Source organism: Pleurodeles waltl, chromosome 9, assembly GCF_031143425.1.
Source record: "Pleurodeles waltl isolate 20211129_DDA chromosome 9, aPleWal1.hap1.20221129, whole genome shotgun sequence".
NCBI lineage: Eukaryota > Metazoa > Chordata > Amphibia > Caudata > Salamandridae > Pleurodeles > Pleurodeles waltl.
Window position 1 is genome coordinate 1,140,188,278 of NC_090448.1, and position 25,127 is coordinate 1,140,213,404.

Below are 25,127 nucleotides of genomic sequence, written 5' to 3' on the forward strand. Positions count from 1 at the left end.
TCTAGAAGCTGACCCTGTGCTTGTGACCATTGTGATGCTAGGCACTGTTGTAAGGGCCGCATGTGCAACCTTGCGTTTGGGACAATGGCTATGCATGAAGACATCATGCCTAGTAGTTTCATCACCAGTTTGACTTGTATCTTTTGATTTGGATACATGGTCTGTATCACATTGTGAAATGTGTGAACTCTTTGTGGACTTGGAGTGGCAATCCCTTTTGCTGTGTTGATTGTTGCTCCTAAGTATTGCTGTGTTTGACACGGCAGAAGGTGTGACTTTGTGTAATTGATTGAGAAACCTAGTTTGTGGAGGATTTCTATGACATATTTTGTGTGTTGTGAACACCGTCTTAGCGTGTTGGTTTTGATTAACCAATCGTCTAGGTACGGGAACACATGTATTTGCTGCCTTCTGATATGTGCAGCTACTACTGCTAGGCATTTTGTAAAAACTCTTGGTGCAGTTGTTATTCCGAATGGCAACACTTTGAATTGGTAATGTATCCCTTGGAATACAAACCTTAGGTACTTTCTGTGTGAAGGATGTATTGGTATATGGAAATATGCATCCTTTAGGTCTAGTGTTGTCAAGTAGTCTTGTTGTTTGAGCAGTGGGATTACGTCTTGTAATGTAACCATGTGAAAGTGATCTGATTTGATGTAGGTATTTAATGTTCTGAGATCTAGTATAGGTCTCAGACTCTTGTCTTTTTTGGGTATCAGAAAGTACAGGGAGTAAACTCCTGTGTTTATTTGTTGTTTTGGTACTAACTCTATTGCTTCTTTTTGTAGCAATGCCTGAACTTCTAGTCCTAGAAGATCTATATGTTGTTTTGACATATTGTGTGTTTTCGGTGGGATGTTTGGAGGGAATTTGAGAAATTCTATGCAATAACCATGCTGGATAATTGCTAAGACCCAAGTGTCTGTTGTTATTTCCTCCCAATGTTTGTAAAACTTGGTTAGTCTCCCCCCCACAGGTGTTATGTGTTGGGGATTTGTGACCTTGAAGTCACTGCTTGTTTGGAGGAGTTTTGGGACTTTGGAACTTTCCTCTATTCCTTTGAAATTGTCCCCCTCTATATTGTCCCCGAAAACCTCCCCGCTGATACTGGCTCTGGTAAGTGGGCTTTGTTTGTGAGGTTGTGGCTTTTGTGGTTTGCCCTCGAAACCCCCCTCGAAATTGTGTCTTTCGAAATGTGCCTCTGCTCTGTGGGGAGTAGAGTGCGCCCATGGCTTTGGCCATGTCAGTGTCTTTCTTAAGTTTTTCGATCGCAGTGTCCACCTCCGGCCCAAACAACTGCTGTCCGTTGAATGGCATATTCAGCACAGCTTGCTGTATCTCTGGTTTAAATCCTGATGTACGCAGCCATGCATGTCTCCTTATTGTTACAGCTGTGTTGACAGTTCTAGCAGCTGTGTCTGCAGCATCCATTGCTGACCGTATCTGATTATTGGAGATACCCTGTCCTTGGGTAAATGTTCAATAAGGTGTTGCATCTCATCCCAATGGGCCCTATCATATCTGGCTAGCAAAGCTTGGGAATTTGCAATACGCCACTGGTTAGCTGCCTGTGCCGCCACCCTTTTGCCTGCAGCATCGAATTTTCGACTTTCTTTATCTGGAGGTGGTGCATCTCCTGAAGTATGAGAGTTGGCTCTTTTGCGCGCTGCTCCCACTACAACAGAGTCTGGTGTTAGCTGTTGTGTAATGTACACTGGGTCTGTTGGTGGCGGTTTATATTTTTTATCTACTCTTAGAGTAATGGCTCTCCCTTTAACAGGCTCCTCAAACAATTGTTTGGAGTGTTTTAGCATTCCGGGTAGCATAGGAAGACTCTGATATTGGCTGTGTGTGGACGACAGTGTATTAAAAAGAAAGTCGTCTTCAATGGGCTCTGAATGAAGGCTGACATTATGAAATGCAGCTGCTCTTGACACCACCTGTGCGTAGCCTGTACTATCCTCTGGTGGCGATGGTTTAGCTGGATAGCCATCTGGACTATTATCTGACACTGGTGCGTCATAAAGGTCCCATGCGTCAGGGTCATCTTGACTCATTCCTGTATGAGTTGGGGATTGCATCATTGGTGGAGTGGCTACCGGTGATGGTTGCGTAGAGTGATGTGGGGATGGTGGCGGTGTTACTTGTTTAGCCACCTTTGCGTGTGGCTGTTTGTCTTTGTCTTGGAAGGCAAGCTTGCGTTTCATTTTGACTGGAGGAAGAGTGCTGATCTTCCCTGTATCTTTTTGAATAAAGAGCCGTCTTTGTGTGTGATCTGGCTCTATTGCCTGTAATTCCTGTCCAAATCTATGTGTCTTCATTTGTGTGGACAGTCCTTGTTCCTCAGTGTAGGAACTTGTTTTCGGTTCCGAGGCCGGATATTTCGGTACCGAAACCTTTTCGGCTGCTTTTTTCGGCTCCGACGAAACCTTTTTTACTTTCAGCGTCGTGCTCTCTCGGTGCCGACCCGTTTCGGTGCCGCTGTCTCGGTGCCGAATCTTCTCTGAGCCACTATCTCGGGCCCGAGATTGCTGTGTGCCGGTATCTCGACCGGAGTCGGATGACTTCGACACCAGCTCGCCCTTTTTCGGTGCCGATGATCGGTCACCTACTTTTCGGGTTAAGCCATAGCCTGTTGGCGGTGGCGTCCCCTGGGCTTTAGCGCTTTTCTCGTGAGTTCTTGGTTTCGACGTCTTGCTCACGGTTTTCGGCGTTTCCTCGGGATCGATCTCCTCAGAGTCCGACTCCTGGGTGGAGAATGTTTCTTCCTCCTCCTCGAAACGCTCTTGTCCTGTCGGCGCCGACGCCATTTGCAGTCTTCTTGCTCTTCGGTCCCTGAGTGTCTTCCTGGACCGAAACGCTCGACAGGCCTCACAAGTATCCTCCTTGTGTTCTGGTGACAAACAAAAGTTACAGACCAGATGTTGATCTGTATATGGATACTTGTTATGGCATTTTGGACAGAAGCGGAATGGGGTCCGTTCCATCAGCCTTGAAGAGACACGTGGCCGGGCCGACCAGGCCCCGACGGGGATGGAAGAAAACCCCGAAGGGCCACCGGAGCTCTTCTTAATTCGGTGTCGATCTGTTGTAACTAACCCGATACCAAACGCAAACAATACCGACGATTTTTCCGAGATTCTAACTAACTTTCCGACCCGAAACACGGAGCGAAAAGGAACATGTCCGAACCCGATGGCGGAAAGAAAACAATCTAAGATGGAGTCGACGCCCATGCGCAATGGATTCGAAATGGGAGGAGTCCCTCGGTCTCGTGACTCGAAAAAAGACTTCTTCAAAGAAAAACAACTTGTAACACTCCGAGCCCAACACCAGATGGCGGGATGTGCCACAGCATGTGTATCTGCAGCTACACATGCCATCAAACATATATATATATATATATATACACGTTTACTATACATGTAATTCCACATATGAACCTTGATACTATATAAATATCTGCAAGATACATAGATATGGAGTTGAGAGTAGTAAATTTATGATAACCAGTATTTACCTACTTTCACAATATTCTGGTTGTCGATACTTTGGCCACAATGTTCTTGCATGTCGATCTTTTGGTATCAATATTCTTATAAACATACCGACGAGGGACTTGCTTGACCATCGTTCCTGGACAAGTTATCCTACTATGAATATACCATTCAAAAATCAGAAATACAAAAAAACAATATACACATACTTGTAAGTGTGAAAAGGTGCTGAATGTGTACTTGACAACAGATTGTTGGACGAATGACTCCTGTGCTGTGGAACCACAGAGTCTGATGAGGTGCTTCTGTTGAGCAGTGTTGAGCTCCAGGAGGTCACCTCAATGTTTTGGCTCTGAACAGAGATCTTCTTGAGCCTTTCTTCACTCAGCCAACAGGCTGCTTCCAACTTCTGAAGGTTCTTCTTAGCCTGCAGAAGTTTCTGCTTTTTAACAATCTTCTCCAGGTGGAACTTGACCCGCTTGCGGCTTATGTTTCGCTCTGCTTTCCTAATGTGGTATCGGTGGAGCAGCTCTAACTGGACCAGTCTCTTTCTGCCGTGCTCTTCCACAGATGGGCCGGTGTCTGTCTCCACAGTGTTCTGGACTTGGGCTTCAGCAAACGTCTTGGAATCAGTCTGGGCAGCCGATTCGCACTTTTGCCGGAGGGAGAGTAGCCGCTCCTCTTCATGAATAAGGGACTGGTGATCTGAAAATTAATAGCAAAAATACTACCTTTTACACTGCTTCTTGAACTAAAAAATTCACATTAGACATTACATAGACTCCTTCATGATTCTTTATTGGGCAGCAAGATTCTTTATCTTGGTAAAATCATACCCAGTGGCTGTGACCGCACTCTAAACTTTACACAGTCTGTCACGGTACCAGGTTGCAACACGTACGCACAGGTGTCACACTGGCATCACGTGACTCCAACTGGAATGTGTCCTGATATAGGTAAGAAAAATGTAATACAAAAGTAACAAAAATACTGTGTTTGAATGAATGAATTTGGAAAAACATTTTGATTACAGTGAAGTAAAATTAAAAATAAACAACATCAAAATTAAAAATTACTGATTTACTTGAGCAGTCAGTTCTACGGAAAATCCTTCTAGAAATTCAAGTGGACGTCAGGACATCTCTACCTGTATTTTCCCCTAACCGATGATGCAGTCATTCTTCTAACAAACTTGAACTACGGGTGAGATGGTCCTTACAGGTTTTTAAAGACATCATTAGTGGTTATGACATTGGCAGGCATCCTAAACTAATCGCTAACTTTCCTTGTAAGTCTGACTTATGTTTTACAGCACAACAATATTAGTGAAATCCAGAGAGACTTGAAGCATGTCAAGGAATTCTCACAGATCAGATCTTTTGAAATGAGATGGCAAAGGTTTTTCTCCCAGGACAAATTCTCTCTCTGAACTTTGGCCAATACTATGGCACTACACAACAATATCAGACCTCTGTGAGCAATAGGTAGGATATATCTGGTGATTCACGTAGCCAAAGAGACCAGAGAGTCCACAGATGACAAAAGGCAGGGGATGTGTGTCTGTTCAACCCTACTCCACATGTTGAAGGAAGCCAAGGCCCAGGAAATCTCTTCTCGCAAATGGTTCTATTGTGTAAGACTCATCTTAAGCTGTGAAAACAATAGGTCACGGGAAGGCTCAGTGATTTTCTGAATTGAGACCCTTTACCCAGTACAAAAATGCAAATAAGCTCTTGATTGCACTGTGGCTGCACAGAATATTTAGAGATAGTTCATAAAAAAACACAAGCAGAAGGTACAAACCTCAAAAAACAACGGGGCTTACAACACCACAAACAAGCAGCTACTAAAAGCCCACAACAATTGTTCACACCACCAAGATGAAAGAGCAGCTAAGTAAAAAAAAAATAAGCAAGGGAAAAGGGAAAGTAAGTACTGGGAAAAATCATCCCCTCCAATCAAATGTAACTTTGTCCTCACACAAGGAAAGGGAGTTGTCTCCAGAAAGAAACTGCTGTGAAAAGTTCAAGATCTACAAAAGAGCCACCAACAAGATGTGCTCCAATGATACAGAGCAAATAACAGCTCCGAGATCACTGGTAGATTTCCAAAAGCATCAAGTGTACTGTCTAGTAGAAAATGTGCCACCAAACAAAAGACCCTAAATAACGCCCAGGAAGTCAGGACATGCAAAAAGAAAAAGAAAACAAAAAAGATTCAGAGCATAACAACAATATATATGAGATGTATGAGGAAAAGACAGCATGATGAGAGAAGCAGCAGGACCACTTGAAATAAAGGTTAAAATAGTAAAATTTGTGTAAAAAGGAAGTCTTTTCTGCAAGATAAAAATAAACTGGGAAAAGGCTGCCAGATAGGGCACTTCAGAGCCTGCCAGTATGACTCAGGCCCAATAAGAATGGAGGACATATAATGACATAAATAAGCTACAAAATATGCATTTGTGGGCCTTAGAGAACTCACTTTCTTTGATCTTCTGGTTGATGAGTGTTTGGTCTTGCTCCAACTCCCGTTCTCCTCTGATCTGCACTGCCAAGATTTGCTGCTTTAGATCATCAACGTAGATCTGCTGCTGGCGCACCTGTTCACGGTAGAATGCGTCTAGGTTCCTCAGCTTCTGCTGGTATGCAACATGCAGTTCATCTGGACTTCTGCAGAGACAATTTTTGACATGTTTATGCCAACATGTGAAAAACACCACAATTATAAATTTTTGACTGCACATGGATGGATGCATAGCTGGTAAAGAACCCCTTCCTGCCCGACACGCGACATTATAGTACACCATCAACGGACAAATGGGCTCCTACAAGATCAAAATGACACCCCCTTTGGCTAGTGCACTAAGTGACCCCCTGGCATGTTTAGGAATCAGTTTTGAGATGATAAATGATGCCTCTTTCTTTGCTTGCATACATCAGTAAACCATGCCAGCATCTTCACAGCTAGTTGTGGAGCATTTCAAGTTCACACACACCACACCCAAAAAGGTGCTGTAATAACAGTCTGAAAATGCTGCCAGGAAACATCCGGGCTGGTGTGGAATGAATGCCTGCGATTCTACTCTCAGTAGCTCTAAAGAGCCCTCCTTATAATGCCCCAACATGTGTCCCAGACAGCTACAGGGTACTTCAAACAACCGGATTAGCCATGCCAGCGAACTTAACTGCCTGGAACGACAGAAATGTCAACGAACCTGACTGGAACAGCATATGTGTTCAAGGTGTCCGGGATTTCAATTCTTGGAAAGGTACTTTTTTTGTTTGTTTTGTTGTTTGCTGTTTTATATGGCGCAAACTCGACCGGAAGGTACTGGAGCGCTTTACATGAGCACCAGTTACATTACACAAGAACACACTCATTTTTAGGTCAAAGCCTACTTTTTGAATTGCTTACGACTTCTTGTGGGTATTCTGAAAGCTTTCCTGAGAATGCATCCCAAACACTGCTGACCTCTGGCTTTGTGGTCTATAACTCACATGTTCTGGCCTTCTATTTGCTGGTTTTATGTGCTTTATGCTGTCCAGCTTCAGTTTGTCTGTCCTATGGCCCAAACTGTGTTCATTGTATTCTTCCATTACCTTGCTATCTGTAAACAGGCCTTTAAATCTTGTTTTTATCTTGTTACATTTGCTGTGCATTCAAAGACAGAAGTCAAATATCTGCAAGCTCTGTCTTTTGAGTGAGCGTGGCATTTACTATTCTTTTTCTGACTTCAAAGTGAGAGAATTTATGTGAAAACCCTGCTAAGTACCCCTGTGAGAGGAGAGGGTGTGGGCTGGATTATATTTTATTCTAGCACTCAAACAAAAAACATATGTGCTGATGTCAGAATTAGTACAAATTAAGCATATTTTTTGTCATTTTGTATATTTTTTTGCAATTCTGAAGTGTAGTGGAAACAAATATTTGAATACAATCAAAACATCACTAGGTGGTGGCAATTGCACACATTATCGTCTGTGTGCCATTTAACTGTATTTCAGTGCAAATGTAATAGTAATTTTGAATGAAAGTGTGTAATCTGTAATGGCAGTGTGCTACTACACCATGCATACTCCACACTACGCCACTCTATGCCACGCCATTCCATTTTACAACACACCACTCCACTCTACACCCCTCGACTCTACGCCCCTCAACTCCACACCACTTACCCCACTTCCATTTACTCCACTCCATTCAAGTCTACCTCATTCCCCATCGCTACAATTTACCCCACTCCACCAAATGTACCAAACTACATTCCAATCTACCCCACCCCACTCCAATCTACCTCACTTAACTCCAATCCCAATCCACTCTACTATGATCCAATCTACTCTGCTCCAGTTCAATCTGCTCCAGTTCAATCTACCCCACTTCAATCTACTCCACTCAACTCCATTCTACTCCAATCAACCCTACTCCACCCCAGTCTACCCCACTCCACTTCAATCTACTCCACCCCACCTTACTCCAATCTACGCCACTCCAATCTCCCGCTCTCCACTCCAATCTACGTCATTCTGCTCCAATGTATCCCAGTCTTCTCCACTCCACTCTAAACTACCCCAGTCCAACCCACTTGAGTGTACCTCAAACCAACCACTCCACTACAATCTACCCAACCACACTCCAATCTACCTCACTTCATCCTTCTCCAACCTAACCTTATCTACTTCACTCCAGTCTACCTGAGTCCACTCCAATACACCCCAGTACAATTTACTCTACTCCATTTCAATTTACCCCACACCACTCCAAACTCCAATGCAATCTATCCAACTTTTCTACCCTTTAATCTATCCAACTCCACTTCAATCTACTCCAATCCTACTACACCACAATCTACCCCACTCCACTCAACCCAATCTACCACGCTCCACTATACAAAATCTATCCCACTCCACTTGACTCCAACCTACTCCACTCCAATCTACCACACTGAACTCCGATCTAGCAGACTTCACTCTAACCCACTCCAGTTTACCCCCACCCCAATTTACCATACTCCAATCTACCCCTTCAGAATTTGCCCCATCCCAATCTACCCCACTACAATGTAACCATCTCTACTCCACTCCACCCCCAATACAATACAATCTATCCCACTCAACTCTACTGCACCCTAATCCACCCCACTCCATTCCAATCTACCCCACTCTAAACTACAGCACTCCAATCATCCCTCTCCAATCTATCCCACTTCAATCTACACAACTCCATTCCAATCTACCCAACTCTAATTCGCCCAATCTACCCACTCTAATCTAATCAGCCACACTTCACTCCACTCCCAATCTACCACACTCCACTCTTCCCCACTCTATCTCACACCACTCCAATCTTGACTCCAGTCCAATCTATCAAACTCCACTCCAATCTACCCCACTCCAATCCATCCAATCTGCTCCACTCCACTCTACCCCAATATACTTCACCCCATTCAACTCTACTCAATCTACCCCACTCCACTTGACTCCAATCTACAACATACCACTCTCATCTACCCCATTCCAGTCCAATCTAACCTATTCCACCTTAATCCACATCCCTCCACCCAACTTCAATCTACTTCACCCCGCTCTATCGCAAACTACCCTACTCCTACCTCCCTTCTCATTCCACCCCACTCCAATCTACTCCAAACTACTCTACTCCACTCTACCCCTCTGTACCCCAATCTACCCCACTCCTATTTACCCCATCCCAGGCCAATCTACCCAACTCCACTTCGATCAATCCCACTCAAATCTAACCCACTCCTATCAACCCCACTCAAATCTAACCCACTCCAAGCCAATCTAACTCAATCCACAGCACTCCACTCTTCCTCAATCTACCCAACTCCACTTCAATGAACCCAAATACATCCCACTCCACTCTTCCCCAATCTACCCCAATACAAACCACTCTTCTTTACCACAATCTATCCCACTCCAATCTACCCCGCTTCAATCTACCCCACTCAACACTACCCCACTCCTCTCCAATCTACCCCACTCCTACCAATTTCACACCAATTTACCCCACTCAAACTGACCCCACTCCAAACTACCCCACTCCAATCTATGGCACTCCAATCTACACCACTTCACTCCAATCTACCCTACTATAATCCAACTAATCTACGCCACTCCAATCTAACCCACTCCCCCCAATCTACCCTGCTCCACTCTAATCTACTTATCTCCACTCTCATCTACCCCACTCCAATCTAGCCCAATCCACATTACTCCACTCTTCCCTAATCTGCCCCACTCTGCTCCAATGTACCCCAATACATCCCAATTCACTCTTCCCCAATCTATCCCATTCCACTCCACTCTACCCCAATACAGCCCACTCCACTTTGCCATGATCTACCCCACTCCAATCTACCCCACTCCACACTACTTCACTCCTCTCCAATCTACCCACTCCATCCCAATTTACCAATTCAATCTACCCCGCTCCCCCTCGCCAAACTATCCCAATGTATTTCACCCCAGTCTACTTTACCTTAATCTACCCCCACTCCAATCCCATATACCCTACTGTAATCCACCCAATCTACCCCAATCCACTCAATCTACCCTGATCCACCCTACTCCATTCCAATCTACCCCAACATACCCCACTCTACCTCAATCTACCCCGATCTGCCCTACTCCTACCTCCCCCACTTCAATTTACCCAGTAGCTAGATACCCCACTCCACCACAATCTATCCCACTCCACCTCAATCTACCCCACACCACCCCAATCCATCCCAATTCAGTCTATCCCAATCCAATCTACCCCAAACTACCCAACTACCTCACTCAAATCTATCACACTCCACCCAACTCTAATCTACCCCAATCCACACTCACTCCATTCTATCCCACTCTACTCTACCCCAATCAACCCCACCCCACCTCACTCTACGCCACTAACTTTTAGCCATGTTGGACAGAAGCCACAATGGTGTACATCATATCTAAAACACGTTGCCAAAGCCAATACCTCTTTCATAGCCGAAACCTATTGGCTTTGTCAATGCTTATTATTTTTGTAGGCTCGGGGAGATTAAGGTATTTTCCCAGAATCACACGGTGTTGAGTTGATGCCGAAAATTAAACCCTGTTGGCTTTGGCACCCTAATGCCACATCCTCTACCCCATTAGCAAATAGTAGGCATTTCACATAGAGACTATGGATGTTCAACAGATTCTGACAGCATTTTCCCCCGCACCTCCACACACACAGTTGCACATACAGATAAAGCACTAGTCAACATAAAAAACTGAGAAGTCATATTTTGACTTTTGCAGACTGATCCCTCAATCACTTACTCATCACAAGGACAAGATGCGAGATAAAATAAATTAGGCCTGTTTGCATTATGATCCAGTCTGCAGAGGCTCAGCAGCATTGCAACAGAAACTTATTCTTACCACAACATAGTGTAGCCAACTTCCTTGTAACATTACCTAGGTTCTAATAAACTAACTGGAGGAGAGAATGTGGCCCAACAGCCTGAGCTGACGACTTTGGAGCTGAGAGAACCAGGTTTGAGTCTCAGCATCAGCACAACATCCTGTGATTCTGGGCAAATCACTTAATCTCCCTGTGCATACTATTCAGCTCCTAAAACTCTCACGGGTGATTAGCTGTGCTTTAAAAATCCTTGATTTATTTATTTAACAAACAACAGTAGCACCCAAACCTTGCCGGGTCTAGATGCCCCTGTGTAATACCAACTACATTTTAACAAGTAAAATACAACCCATTTGTAAAGCTCAGACATCGCTGGTATTTCAGACAGCAGAGGGAATAATTCATGTATCCATTAATAAATGTGTAAAATGTACAGCACTGCCGAGCTATGAGGAAGACAGGGCTACTCTTTACTGCCTCTTGTTTCCTCATTACTTGCCGCCATCTGCGCTGCTCTGCCATTCCAGTTTGCAGTTTAAAGTCCACAAACAGCTACAACATACATGGCACTGACTGAAGAAAAGATCGGGCCATCGGGCGCCCATCTCTGGTGCCGAACACTTTCTGGGCTTGTGGGGCCTACACCGCGGTGGAGCGCTGCCACACGGGTCCCACATCCCCGTCGGGAACTGAGTTGCGACTGACTGCGGGGACTGCTGCCGTGCCCATGGAGTGACATGATAGCCCCGGAGACGGGGAGAAAAGTTCAGACTCATTGCGCTCGTATGGACCCACGGTCCCTCCTTTCCCCCTGAGGACAGACATCGATTGCCATGGCCGCCCAGGCTCTAAAGTGAGTGCCGGCGGCCGAGGCCTCTGGGGTGCCGGCGGCCGAGGCCTCTGGGCCTACTGGTGTGGTGTGCTGGACAGCGTGGTAAGTGCTGCTGGGGTGCGCGCAAGACAAAGCAGTATGCAAGGAGCTCTCTGAAAGCACCACGCCAGAGGGGCTTTCACAGCTGTGAAACTCTTGAAGCAGGTCAACAGAGGCGCCACAGAACTGAGGGAAAGTCCTGCATAACAGCTGGAGGCCCAGAACGCGCCTGCACCACATATATGGAAAGTTCTGCTAAGGAAGGAGGGGCAACCTCTATTGTACCACAGCGGCCCATAATGGACAATCATACCCCACCCCCCGCAATCAAGGGCTTACTGGCGAATATGGTAATCTAGCGTGCACAATTTATCAATCCCTGCCGTCTCAGTTCTTTTAATTGCCCAAGTCATTGATCTAGGCTGTAGGGTGCCAAAGATGACACAAGCATAACAGTTTATGAAGAGCATGGCAGTGGTTAGTACACTTAGTTTACTGCCATCAATCTTTGGATGAAACGGATCCTGTGGGTCCTTGGAACCATAGACACTTGAACACCTTCCTTGACGTACTGCAGGACTGCACGTGCCTCCCATACGAAGGTGCTCCCTTGTGACCCTGGGGCGAGGAGGGTCCAGCAGAGAGGCCCACCAACCACTTTAGGGAGATTTTCCCAGAAAGCTGAGAAACACCCCCCATACTCCATGAGAGACTGCAACTCATCATTAAGAATGAGTCCTCTTGTCAACTTGATGCTCTACGTGGAATGCTCGTACCACCCCGCCATAACAGTCGGACGGAATGTGTCATGGGACAGGGGGTTCCACGGTATCCCGAAGACATTTGGTTGAAGGCCTTTGGCAGACAGGAGGACTGGAGAAAATCATTCGGAAGACCTACTGTTGACAATTGACTATGGGACGTAAAGATGGAGTAGGGCATCAGTTGCAAGGATGCTCCGACGTGGTCATGATGGCTCACACGACCAAGAGACCTCAGCAGACACCAGAGCCCTAACACACACCAACACTAAGTTGGATAAAATCCTAGAGGCAATAGTAGACACACGACAAGACCTACGTGCTAGAGTAGATGCTGTGGCAGTTGAGCTAATACTGCTGCAGGATGATCAAAGTAAGCCCACGGATCGTGTTGCACAGAATAAAAGCATGATCAAAGAGCTGCAGTCATTGGTAACTGACTTGGCAGGTCAAGTTCGCTCTCTCAACACTAAGGCCCAGGAACTGGAAGCCAGGGCAGAAGACACTGAAGGGCAGTCTTGCCGTAATAACCTGCACGTAGTAGGATTTCCAGAGGGAGCTGAAGGAGCGGACACTGCCATGTTCTTAGAAAATTTGTTATTGCAGGTGGTCGCCCCAGACAAATTGTCCCCCCACTTCCTAGTGGAATGAGCTTACTGTGTCCCGGCACGGCGGTTGCCAACGGAGGCACCTCCCAGACCTGTGGTGGCACGAATCATGAACTATAGAGATAAAGAGGTCCTGTTGCAGACATCACGCACAGGAGCCCATTCTACTATGAAAATGCTCACATCTTTATTTTCCCGAGTTATATGCTATCCGTGGAACGCCGCAGAGCTTCCTCCCTGGGAGTGAAGCTCCAATTGCGACAGGCCGGACTGACCTACTCACTGCTTTTCCCAGCTAAGCTTAAGGTAGTGGCGGGTGGCAGGAGTTACTTTTTTACAGAACCAGTAGATGCATGGGACTGGGTGGATCAACGCCGTTATGAATCTTCCGTTCCATCACTACTGACGCAGTGATCACGCCCGGTACAGCACAAGCACTGCCCCAGGCACACAGCTAGACATGTCCGCAGCACCTCGACCCAAGAAGCACCGACCCCGGAGCAAGCACGAGAAGAACACATAGAGGCTCTGTCACCTGCAACTGTGCTGTGGGCGACATGGAGGTCCCCGCTGCCAGAGGATCAGGAAGCCGGGGCCTTGGATATGGAATCCCATCACTCCACTAGCAGCAAGTCACCAACGATACTGCCTTGACGTAACACCACAGACGGCAGACAGTTGGTTGTGAAGGGCCAGCGGAGTTTCGGAATAACCCCTCCCCCCTTTTTATTTGAAAATACATGTTGCGGAAGGGACAGCCCAGAGCAGGAATGCTGATTCTGATCCCCGTACTACTGTGCTCCTGATCAACACTGAAACAACAGGAGTATCCCACATTATCAGCCCTGCACCAGTTCCAGAATAATGGTAAGAGTTAGTGTACTGACGTGGAAGGCCCGTGGCATGGGCACGGCGCACAAGCGGCATTCGGTGCACCAAGAAATCAAATGGAGAAGCACACAGATAGCGCTACTGCAAGAGACACATAGTGCAGATGGGAGGACATTAGGCTACAGAAACGCTGGAGAGGTCAATATTACTGCACTACTTACTCTGGCTTTGGCAAGGGAGTTCTTATATGAGTCAGGCCAGGAGTCCCCTTCCACTGCATGGCAACAGAGATTGACCCTGAGGGTTGTTATGCATTTTTAGTCGAGCGGCATTTAGATGGCATACCTATCCTCTTGGGGAGTATATATACCCCCAACCAGCCTTTTTGTCCCACCTCTCAGGGGTACTTTACACTGGTTAACTGGAGGAGATTTCAGCTGTGTATTGGACACTCACTTAGACCGCTCTCATACTCCCCTGTCGACTTCCCAGATGGTGACTGCCACAGCACATCTGTCTCAATAGGTCGCACATTGGTCTTTAATCGACTGCTGGCGATCACTCCATTCGACTGCCCGTGAATATTCCTATTACTCGGTCCCACATGACTTGCAGGTGAGGTTGGATCAACTACTCTGCGACCCAGCCACAAGACTTTTGCCTCTAGGTGCAGAGTATCTGGGCAAGACCTTTTCTGACCACAATCCCTTACAGGTGTGGTTTGAATGGGGTGGACTACACCCCCCTAGTCCCTACTTGGAGACTGCAGCCTACACTCCTTTAGGACCAAGCCGTTTGGGAAACAAGCAGAGATACGCTGTCACATTACATAACAGAAAACTGGGGCATGGCTTTCTCACGTCAATAGATTGGGAGGCGCTAAAAGTAGTCCTTCGGGGACATTGCATACGTGCAGTAGAAGGAGCCAGAACAGATAAACAAGAAATCTTAGTACACATTGAAAAAACGTTAGGGGCTTTAGATCTGGCGGCACACACAGGCTGTGTGCGCCAGGCTGAACTGACAGAAACACTAGATCGGCATGCACAGTTCATAGAAAAAATGTGTTGCTTAGACTTCAGGGCGTACCAAGCAAAGATGCATGCGGAGGGGGACAAATCAGGACGTTTATTGGCATGACTCAGCGCCCAACCCACTTTGCCCACGATTGCAATCAGACTGACCGCAGCACATGTGGCCACAACTCAAGATGAGATACACCGCACGTTCAACACCCTTTCTAGGTCTTTTTATGACCCACCGCCTATACATCGCTCATTAGCCATCCAAAATTTCCTGGATGTGATTACACAGCCCTCACTTTTCCCCTGGGAACCGAGAGGAACTCAACACACCCATTGACTTGCAGGAGCTGCGAATAGCAATACGCAGCACTGCCACGCAAAAGACCCCGAGTTTAGATGGATTCCCCATGGTATTTACATGGCGTATGAGCCTCTGCTGGCCCCTAAGCTATTGGAGCTGTACCAGACTGCTCTGACAGAAGGCCGCCTCCCACCTTCAATGAGGGAATACCTGCTGGTACTCCTCCCCAAACCAGGTAGAGACCCTTTGGAGTTATCTTTGTATCTCTCATTGTCTATGCTGGGGTCGGATTACAAAATTATAAGCAAAGTCACAGCAGGTTGTTTGTACGTACATATGCTGCGGTTGATTCATACCGACCAAAACGGTTTCATACCTCGGCGATCCACCATTCTTAATATTCGCCACTTACACTGGGTGATGGAGCTTACTCCAGTCCAGTGGCTGTATGCGGCGTGCACGGTGCTGGACGTGGAGAGAGCTTTTGACTCTCTAGGCTGGAGCTGTTTGTTCTCGGTATTGACCAAGATCGGTATTACGGGATGACACATAGATTTATCTGTCTACTATACTCTGAACCAACAGCAAGAGTAAAGACTGACCAGTGCATTTCTCAATCACTTCCCATGACGAGGGGTATTCAGCAAGGCTGCCCGCTATCCTCTCTACTTTTTGCCCAGGCAATGGAAACCCTTGCACAGCAGTTTCGACAAAGCGGTCAAAATTGGGGAATGTCGCTGAATGGAGAGATACATGCCACTTCGTTATATGCGGATGATGTCTTGATCTATATCTGTGATATCCCCTGAGGTATAGATGAGGTCCAAGAAATCTTACAAGACTTCCGAGATGCCTCAGGCTTGAGAGTATATTGGGCAAAGTCTTGCTTGTACCCCCTTCATCCACAATGTCCCACACAGCAGTTTATGGCAGTCAACTGCTTCTAAGCTGAGAGCCATTTACATTTTGATACTTGGGAATACATATATATCATGAGACTCAGGATTTAATAGACGCAAACTTCACCAAGTCATTTGCTTCACTGCACCATAGATTGGCATTCTGGAGCACATTGCCACTCACGGTGCAGGGTAAGCTGTTTCTATCGAAAATGGTAATACTCCCTCGCCTATTGTACTACTTCCATAATCTTCCAGTTCTCATCTCTAGATCCACATTTCACACACGACATTCCTAACTGGGCACTTTTATCTGGAACACAGGGAGACAGCGGGGCATCCTGCAAACTGCAGTTACCCGTAGATAAAGGGGCCTGGGAGCCCCAAATTTTGAACATTATTACTTGGTGACACAGCTACAGTGGCCTGCACGCTGGCTAGCGGGAAGGCTTCCTGAGGAACTGGAATTACCCACACCTGCACAGGCACTGAGTGTAGTTCGTCAGTCCTTTCTCCCTCATGCACGACCCCCACAAGATTCCAACAGACTAATGAAAGTAGCTTATGACAGCTTGCACTGCAGCCTTAGATTAATGCCAGTAGTTTCTCCATACTCCCCCTCAAATACCCATCCGTTCCATTACTCCATATACTGACATGATAGGGTGGGAGTGTTTGGTGGCGTGGGAGGCCACAGGAGTAAATACACTAGGGACCCTGTTACAGGACGGAGTGCTCATACCCTACAACAGGCTACAGGGTGAGAACGGGCTGCCAGTCGGTCACTTTCTGGCTTATGGCCGGTTAGTGGCAGAGCTAGGCAGGTTATGGCACATCACAGACGCAGAACAAGATCAACACCCACTTTCACATGCCTTGCATGTAACGGACGGGGGCCGCCGGCTCATCACGTGGTTTGCTCAGCCCGTGGCATATACCATAAGAGACCCATTGGTCACAACCTGTACCAGCCAAGAGGCCAATCTCGGTAGTGAGCTTACACAATAAGAAAGGGACAGAGCACTTTTATACCCTAGGAAGCTGTCATTAAATGCTACATTTCAGTACATACAACACAATATTTTGCATAGAGCATACCTCACACCTAAAACAACTTCTCCAGATGTTCAGCTCGCCCACTGAATGTCCGCCCTGCCAACAGACCGAAGGAGATATGGTACACACGTTTTGGCGCTGCCCAATCGCCTCTGTATCGTGGGGTGCATTTCTGAGACACTGACAGAGGTGACTGGCAGCACAGGCGTCTGAACATTGGAAGGGTCGCTACTGGGCCTATTTAAGTGGTCACCAACTGCAATAGCTGTGAACCGTTTTATTGACTTTAAGCTACTAGTAGCCCACAGGCTCATCGCCATGCATTGGAAGGCTCAGGTATTACCGGATATCAAACACTGGTGTGCGGCTACATTAAGTGGGGCACAGCGGAGACAGTAGCACTACAGCGTGAAGAAGTACATGGATTGTGCTGAATCCCCATAGCAGGAAATTGGGAAATATTACTGCAGAGCCTACAGGAGCCAGGAGAGGCTAACTAACTGAAAGAGGGTACACGTAGGCCTTAACTTAGACCTCTGAGGGCTTGGGTCTGAATTTGACATTTCACTTACCCACTTGCTGAACATAAAAGGCCCAGCATCCAAAATACATACGCACTGTTGTTTCCTGAGCTATTTATTGCTTTATTGCAAAATGTATTCTCTCCAGCTGGTGGGTAACAGTGTTATGCATGCAGGAGGGTGGTTTTGGACTACTCGGACCCCCCCCCCGCATTGGAGCAATTTAATTCAATTCAATTAATTTAATTCATATAATTTAGGGTTGATACCACTACATGACTAGTTAATGTACGGTTCCTTAATGTTTTGATGCAAGATTTGAACCAAGATACTCCTGTTGAGGCCACGATTCTGTAATGCAAATCTAACGATTCATGCATATATACTCTGTACACGTATGCTGTAATAATGCTGTTGTGATGGCTATACACTTGATACGATGAAGTAACTTAATAAAATTGGCTAAAAAATAAACAAAAGTTTTGTCAGTCGGAAAGAATAATATCCGCATGGGGACACAAAAACGAAATGGGAGCTGAGCATGCTCTTTGCGGTGCAGTAACTCAAGCCTCTCTGAAACATTTAGTTGGTCTGGTTAAGAAAGATTTTTAGGGCCCCACTCTAACTCATAAATACAAATCACCAGGGAAGAAAAAAGATTGTATTTGTCACAACCTAGTGGTCATTCTATATTATCTGGTCAGTGTCCCCCTCCAGGTGAGTGCCCAGTGCGACCACACCGGTCGCACTGCCCTTAAGCCGGCCCTGTTATTTACTACATAAATGAAATTTGTAGCTGCAGGTCCCAAGGCCAAAATCCACAGTAGACTTGCCCTTGGGAGGGCCCTTCAGTACTGATAAACAAACACCCACTCCATTGATGGGTGGTCTCATGAACTTCTTAAGCACAGAGTAGAAGTGAAGTTATCATACTGTGTTCACCAAATATCACAGGTAGTAAACATCACACCATTCATGTGCACTACACTTTTCTTGAGATGAATCACCACATGCCCTTGAGAAATGAAAGGTGTGTCCATTCCCAAATGATTTTTAAAAAAGGTATTTTTGTTGAGGTTTTTGCACCAAAAAACAAATACAGAAATGAATGAAATCGAATGGCATTGGTCAGGAGTACGTCAAAGTGTGACAGCAATTGGAATCCAGATGAGTCAAGATAAGGACGAGGGAAGGGGTGGGGTGGGCAGGGTGGATAAGTGCACAGAAGAGGGAAGGAGAGGGAAGCGAAGTAGAATAGTGATTCTCAACCTTTTGACATTTGTGGATCCCCACTTTATCATTACTGGAATCCGGGGACCCCCAATGAATCATTATTAGAATCAGGGGACCCCGCCGTAATGAGTCATTACTGGAAGCCAGTCGCCCCGGCATAAACATTATTGAAGATTTGAACCACAACACAATACACAAAAAATACAGAAACAAGCATTCATCAAACACATCCACAAATAACACATTTAATTTAATTTGTAAACAAATATAAATAGAAATATATATATATTTAATTTTCAAAGGAAAGTTGGAACTTTTCTAAATGTATTTGAAGCCACACATCATCCACACTATATTCTGTTTGATGCACCTGTGCTTCTTCCACTAATCAATATGAGAATACTAATTTAATTTTTTGCCCCAAATTTCAAATTCCTTGACATTTACAGTACATTTTAACATTTTCAATTGTACATTTAGCCATTGTATTTCTATACACTGTATTAATCTGATCACATTATTTAATTACCTAAGCAGTCGCGGACTCCCTGAGGAGGCTACGCGGACCCCCAGGGGTTCGTGGACCACAAGTTGAGAATCACTGGAGTAGAGAATAAGGGCATGTTGACTTAATGACAGAACTGTTTGTAGCTTATATTCACGATCAGTGATGTTTTTCATATCGTAGCAGTGGTTATGAATAGCATGCTGGGGCAAGAGTGTGTCACGTGTTGGCTGCACGCGCCAAGGTGGGAGCGAGTGACTGGGCAATATTCAGAAGGAGCCTTGTGTGAATCCTTTTTTAATTTGTCTGTAGCCTTTCACACTGTCAATCACAAATTCCTAATGAAAACTCTTGAAGGCCACAGGGGCATAGAAGGTGAAGTTCCATATTTCACTTCTACTTCTGTACTTGTTTCCAAGAAGATACATTAGGGAACTGACTGTCTAATACTCTCCCTCTCCTCCAGACCCCTACTTCACAGCCCCTCCATAGACCCCTAGGGAATCATTCTTGCTCCAGTTCTTCATAACCCTCACCTTGGATTGCTGGGAGCTCTGCTATGGACCCCTGACATTGCTCACTGCCAATATGACCATACTACATACCTGTATACAAAGGACTCCTCTTACACACTACCTGAACATCGCAATGACTCTTGTTGCTGATAACGTTGGCACTGTCAAGCGGGCCCAAAAAAAAAAAGGAGGGGTTCATAAAACATGGTTTCCTCCCTCATTGTTCCGTAGGAACTTTAGACACAGCCCAAACAGCTGAACAGATTTACAACAAATTTGGAAAAAAGATAGAACTTGGTCCAGAAAGAGTGCTGTTTGTAATTTGGTGTAAATCCGTTCAGTAGTTTTTGAGCAATAAATGCTCAAAAAATTGTATATATCATACTGCGGAGGATACGCGGACCCGACAGATCTTTTGGAGAAATCTGACTGGCTGCCGCAGCCATTTTAGGACTTTGGACTCAGTCCAAAAAAGGTGAAAAAAGACATATGGCCACAAGGCTATGGATGCCATAACACCTAGGCCAGGTGGTGGGGTCCCAAAATTGTTTTTTTTTTTTAAATTTGCCCTGAGAATCCATTAATCTGCTGCCAAAAAAAGTACTACTGTTAATAAAAAAAAAAAAACTGGGATGAACCAGGGCCTGTCGGGGGGGAAGGGCGGGGGTGACGCAAAAATATTATTTTGAGGATGGAGATGTATGCCCCCTCCCCACATATCTGTGAGGCCCCAGGGATGCTATCTACCGGGACCGATCTATAATATGAGGGGTGGGTGCGTGGCCCCCCTCTCAAGACTTATGAGGCCCTGGTGACCCGATCCCCCAGCACCAAATAATTTATTGTAGTGGAAGGAGCCATGGGCCCCTTCCTCCTTGAGCATTAAAAGGACCTGAGGCCCCTGTCCCCAGGCCAAAGTAAACTAAAAAGGAAGGTGTGCCATGTGGCCCCCTTTCCTGAGCCTGTTACGGCCCGAGGACCCCAACCCTTGGGCAGGCTCATAGACTGTGACCCAGGGGTGACTGGTGTCCCAGGGAGCCCACCCCCGGACACAGTAGGTTCCCTGCCTGTATCAGTGTGGGCAGGGAAACGTATGTTTGCTCCCGACTGGTGGGAGCATTTTAAAATCTTCCACCAGGTGGGAGCAAACATGCCTTCCCTGCCTGCAGCAGTGTGGGCAGGGAAGGCCTTTCTGCTCTCAGCTAGCAGGAGATTTTAAAAGGCTCCCTCTGGGTGGGAGCAGACTTCTGTTTCAGAAACAGAAGAGATATTGCATCCCAGGGATGGGGTCCCTGAGGCCTAATAGGACTCGGGACGGGGAACTGCAAGGCCCCTCTCCCATTTTTAATGTTATGCAGCCCCAGCGGATGGGGGCCCCGCGGCCTAATAAGGCTTGGAGGGGGGGGTGGGGGCATCCAGTCTATCTCCACTTTTTAGTGACCTGCTGCCCCACGGGATGGGGTCCCCGCGGCCTAATAAGGCTTGGGGGTGGGGCACCAAGTCATGCTGCCCCATGGGATGGGGGTCCCAAGGACTAACAAGACTCAGGGAGGACCAGGTGCCCCCCCAGCCCATGTTTAATGGTGTTCGACCCCAGGGGATGGGGGGGGGGGAGGCAAGGCTCCTAAAGCTTGGGGAGGGGTGTTGCATGGCCTGCTTCCCCTTTTCTAAGGTATTGTGCCACAAAGGATGGGGCACCCGGGCCTATTAAGGCTGGGGATGGGAACCACTTCGCCCGCTCCACTTTTTAATGGAATTCGGCCCCAGGGGTTGGAGATTCCTGGGGTCTGTTAAGTCTCTGGGAGGGGGTAGCTTGCCCCTTCCCTATGTTTAAGCAGTGCCCCCTGGGGATGGGCCACAATTGGCTTGGCGAGGGGGCCCTTGCGTCTGAATTGTTTGCGGAAAGGGGCAACGCTAATGGTTTGGAAGGCCAACTTCACGCTGCGCACGAAACTTGGTAATAGATGAATTCAGCCAGGTAAGCACCGCCTTGCCCAGTTTCATCTAGACCTACCCAGGGAAAAAAAGGTTAAGATGGGTGAAACATGAATAACTTCCCATTCTGCTCTCACCTGCAGCCTGGGCGGCAGAGCGCATTTACACCAGACTTTGCACATCTCGATAAAGAACATGCAGTTTTCCAGCCCCAGTTTTGACAGTGCAGCTCTGATTTTCTCGATAAAGGTGATGGGATCCACCTGCTTCAGGGTTGGCGGTGCAGTTTTGATTGTCTCAGTAAAGGCGCTGCATTGTTTTGCCTCCCCAACAATGGCACTGCGTTTTAACTCGTTTCCGTGTCGTGCCTGGGTTTTGCCCGCTCTACACATCTCAGGCCCCCCCATCCTCGAACAGGAGCGCGCACTGCCTTTTTATCACCGGAGCTCATGAGAAAATGTACCTCAGGGTGGCCGTCAAGGGGTACCTGCTCTCCACGGACCCGTGCAGACCTTGCTGAGACTGGCCTCATATTCTAAACGTAAACATATCACTGAATTATCAAACAGCAACATTCATTCTAATAAATTAGCGACGATTTAGAAGCCATAGACTATATAAGGAATGACTGCCGACCCGCAAGTAAGGGAATGCATAACGTAACTCGAGAGTCGGCACGTCCGGAGTTTGGAGCACAGATCTATGCGACGGGGACTCAACCCCCAGAGCTATCTCAGCGACAGCACCTGTGCACGCCTGCTTACCGACCGCCCGCAAGCTGACAAGCGCCTCGTGTGTTTAAAAACACAAAAAGTCTGCGATAGAATTGCTAAGTGCAATACATGCCGGAGAGGGGTGGGGGATGAGTGTAAGAAATAAAGGTAGACATTTCTAGTCTGGATTCACCATTCAAGAAGTTCAGCTCCAGCCGGCCTGGGTGTGAATCGTTTTTGTCTAAACTGTGTGACCTTGGGCAAATCACTTTTACTGAACCTCGACCTATTTCTGCCCAAAAAAAGGAAACACGTGGAGGTGATTCTCGGAGTGCGCTGTGCAAGAAAATATCTTTCACGATCCCTTCATGCTCTATAGAGCCCCCCCTCAACCGCGACCCCTCTCAGGGTGGCATAGATATACTGTTGCACAAACCGGAAAGCTGACCCTATCGGCATTATTCAGGAGCGTGTAAACTGTATGCTTGAAGCACCGTAAAAAAAACAAAAAGTGATGAAAATAACGCGGATTCAATGTGAACCAATGGTGACTGATTTCGAGGGCACTTCTGTTCTCTGGTCGTGTCACTGCCGTGTTTCAGCAAAACCTCAGAACATTATACAAAAAAATAAGTCCCACGATATCCAACCTCAGTCCCAGCATCTCTAAAACATGCAACTCGCAGATGTGCTCTGCGGGGGATAAGAAGATGCACGGGCAAGTCCTCACCAACCTTGAGCGGCCCCTCGCAGGCCCCCCGAAGATCCGCCCGGCTGGGGTGAAGACACGCCGGAGTCGGGTCGTGGAAGCTGGGCGCTAGCCTCATCCTTGTCACCCTGTGTTGGGCACCGAGGTCTTCAGATCCGGCGGTGCGGGCATCGTCGGCGTCCCCTGGCGAGCAGTGGAGACCTCCCCTCCAGACTGATGCGCAGTCTGGCTGCTTCCGCGGCGTAATGCAGCAGGCTCGGTAACCATGGCAGCAGCATCTGTACTGCGGCCTGGTCCAGCGCCCCGCAAGGAAGAGAGGCTTGTGTGTCGCGAGCCGCCAGAATCAGCATCTACCCTTAGCAATGATGTGACATTCTAGGGGTAAAGGGCGATTAACAGCCACTAATGCCCAGCAACATACGGGCTATGAGCGTCTGGGACAGTGTAATTTGGTAATTTAGGGCCAGATGTAGCAAAGAAACATTTTGCGAGTTGTAAATAGCGAGTCATAGCGACTCGCTATTTGCAACTCGCAAAATGTTATGCAGAACGGTGTCTCAGACACCGTCTGCGAGTCGGTATGGGGTCGCAATGACCCACCTCATGAATATTCATGAGGTGGGTCGCAAATTGCGGCCCCATACCGACTATGGGCACTCGCAAACATGGAAGCCTGCTGTAGTCAGCAGACCTCCGTGTTCGTGACTGCTTTAAATAAAGCAGTTTTTTTTTTTTTAAGTGTAGCCCGTTTTCCTTAAAGGAAAACGAGCTGCACTTAAAAAAAAAAACGAAACCTTTAGTTTCGGTATTTTTTCAGGGCAGGGAGTGGTCCCTTGGACCACTCCCTGCCCTGAAAAAATGTTTTTGGGTCCAGTCACAAACTGGAAGGGGTCCCATGGGGACCCCTTCCAATTTGCGAGTGGGTTACCATCCACTTGAAGTGGATGGTAACTGCAACACCATTTGCGACCGCATATGCGGTCGCAAATGGTATTGCATACCACTAGGAATCGCAAATAGGAAGGGAACACCCCTTCCTATTTGCGATTCTGAAATGCATTTTGCGAGTCGGTCCGACTCGCAGAATGCATTTCTGCATAGGAAAATGCGATTTGCAACTCGCAAACGGCAGTTTTTGCCGTTTGCGAGTTGCAAATCCTTTCCTACATCTGGCCCTTAGTACCTTATAGCTTCTGGAAGCGTTAAATCTATACAATACATGAGTGGATTTTCCTGTCCTTTAGTTATAGGTGGAGGAAAGTGCCCCGGTGGTTTCTCCCCCGGGGTTAGCGCTTCCTCCAAACTCAGGAGCACTTTCTATGAGGCTTATGAATCAGACTCCATGACAGTTAAAAATTGTAAGGCCCTTTCGACTCGACATGCATTGACACTATCTGTCTCTTCCATCCATGTGATCACACTTCGCACAACTCTCAAACACTATTCTATCGCGAGACTTCAGCACGTGCAGACGTCAGCAGCGAGACCTGTATTGAAGCCCACAGGGCTGTGCCCCTCATGCTGGCTGTCTTTGCACATAAAGACTCACTTCAAAATTGTTCACAGGACACTTCTGATACACTGGGATTTACGCCACACTAGCTGGCAGCGTGGTTGTCCATTCCCCCACACTTTTAGGGGCGTGAACTTTCAATCAGTCAATCAATATTTGTACAGCGTTGCTAATCACCTGTGAGTGTATCCACGAGCGAGGTTGCTGGTCTCAGTCGAAAAGCCAGG

At 46.9% G+C, this 25,127-nt stretch overlaps 1 protein-coding gene across 2 annotated transcripts in view; it reads right to left on the reverse strand.

Annotated features, from left to right (window-relative positions):
• STARD9 (StAR related lipid transfer domain containing 9) overlaps positions 1 to 25,127 on the reverse strand; it is a 327,608-nt gene that overhangs the window by 56,044 nt on the left and 246,437 nt on the right. For both annotated transcript variants that reach the window (XM_069208915.1, XM_069208916.1), the window contains exons 22-23: positions 5,985 to 6,172; positions 3,710 to 4,205 (exon numbers count right to left, since the gene is read on the reverse strand). In XM_069208915.1, the coding sequence (XP_069065016.1) occupies positions 3,710 to 4,205; positions 5,985 to 6,172 (684 nt within the window). The remainder of the gene's footprint in view (positions 1 to 3,709; positions 4,206 to 5,984; positions 6,173 to 25,127) is intronic.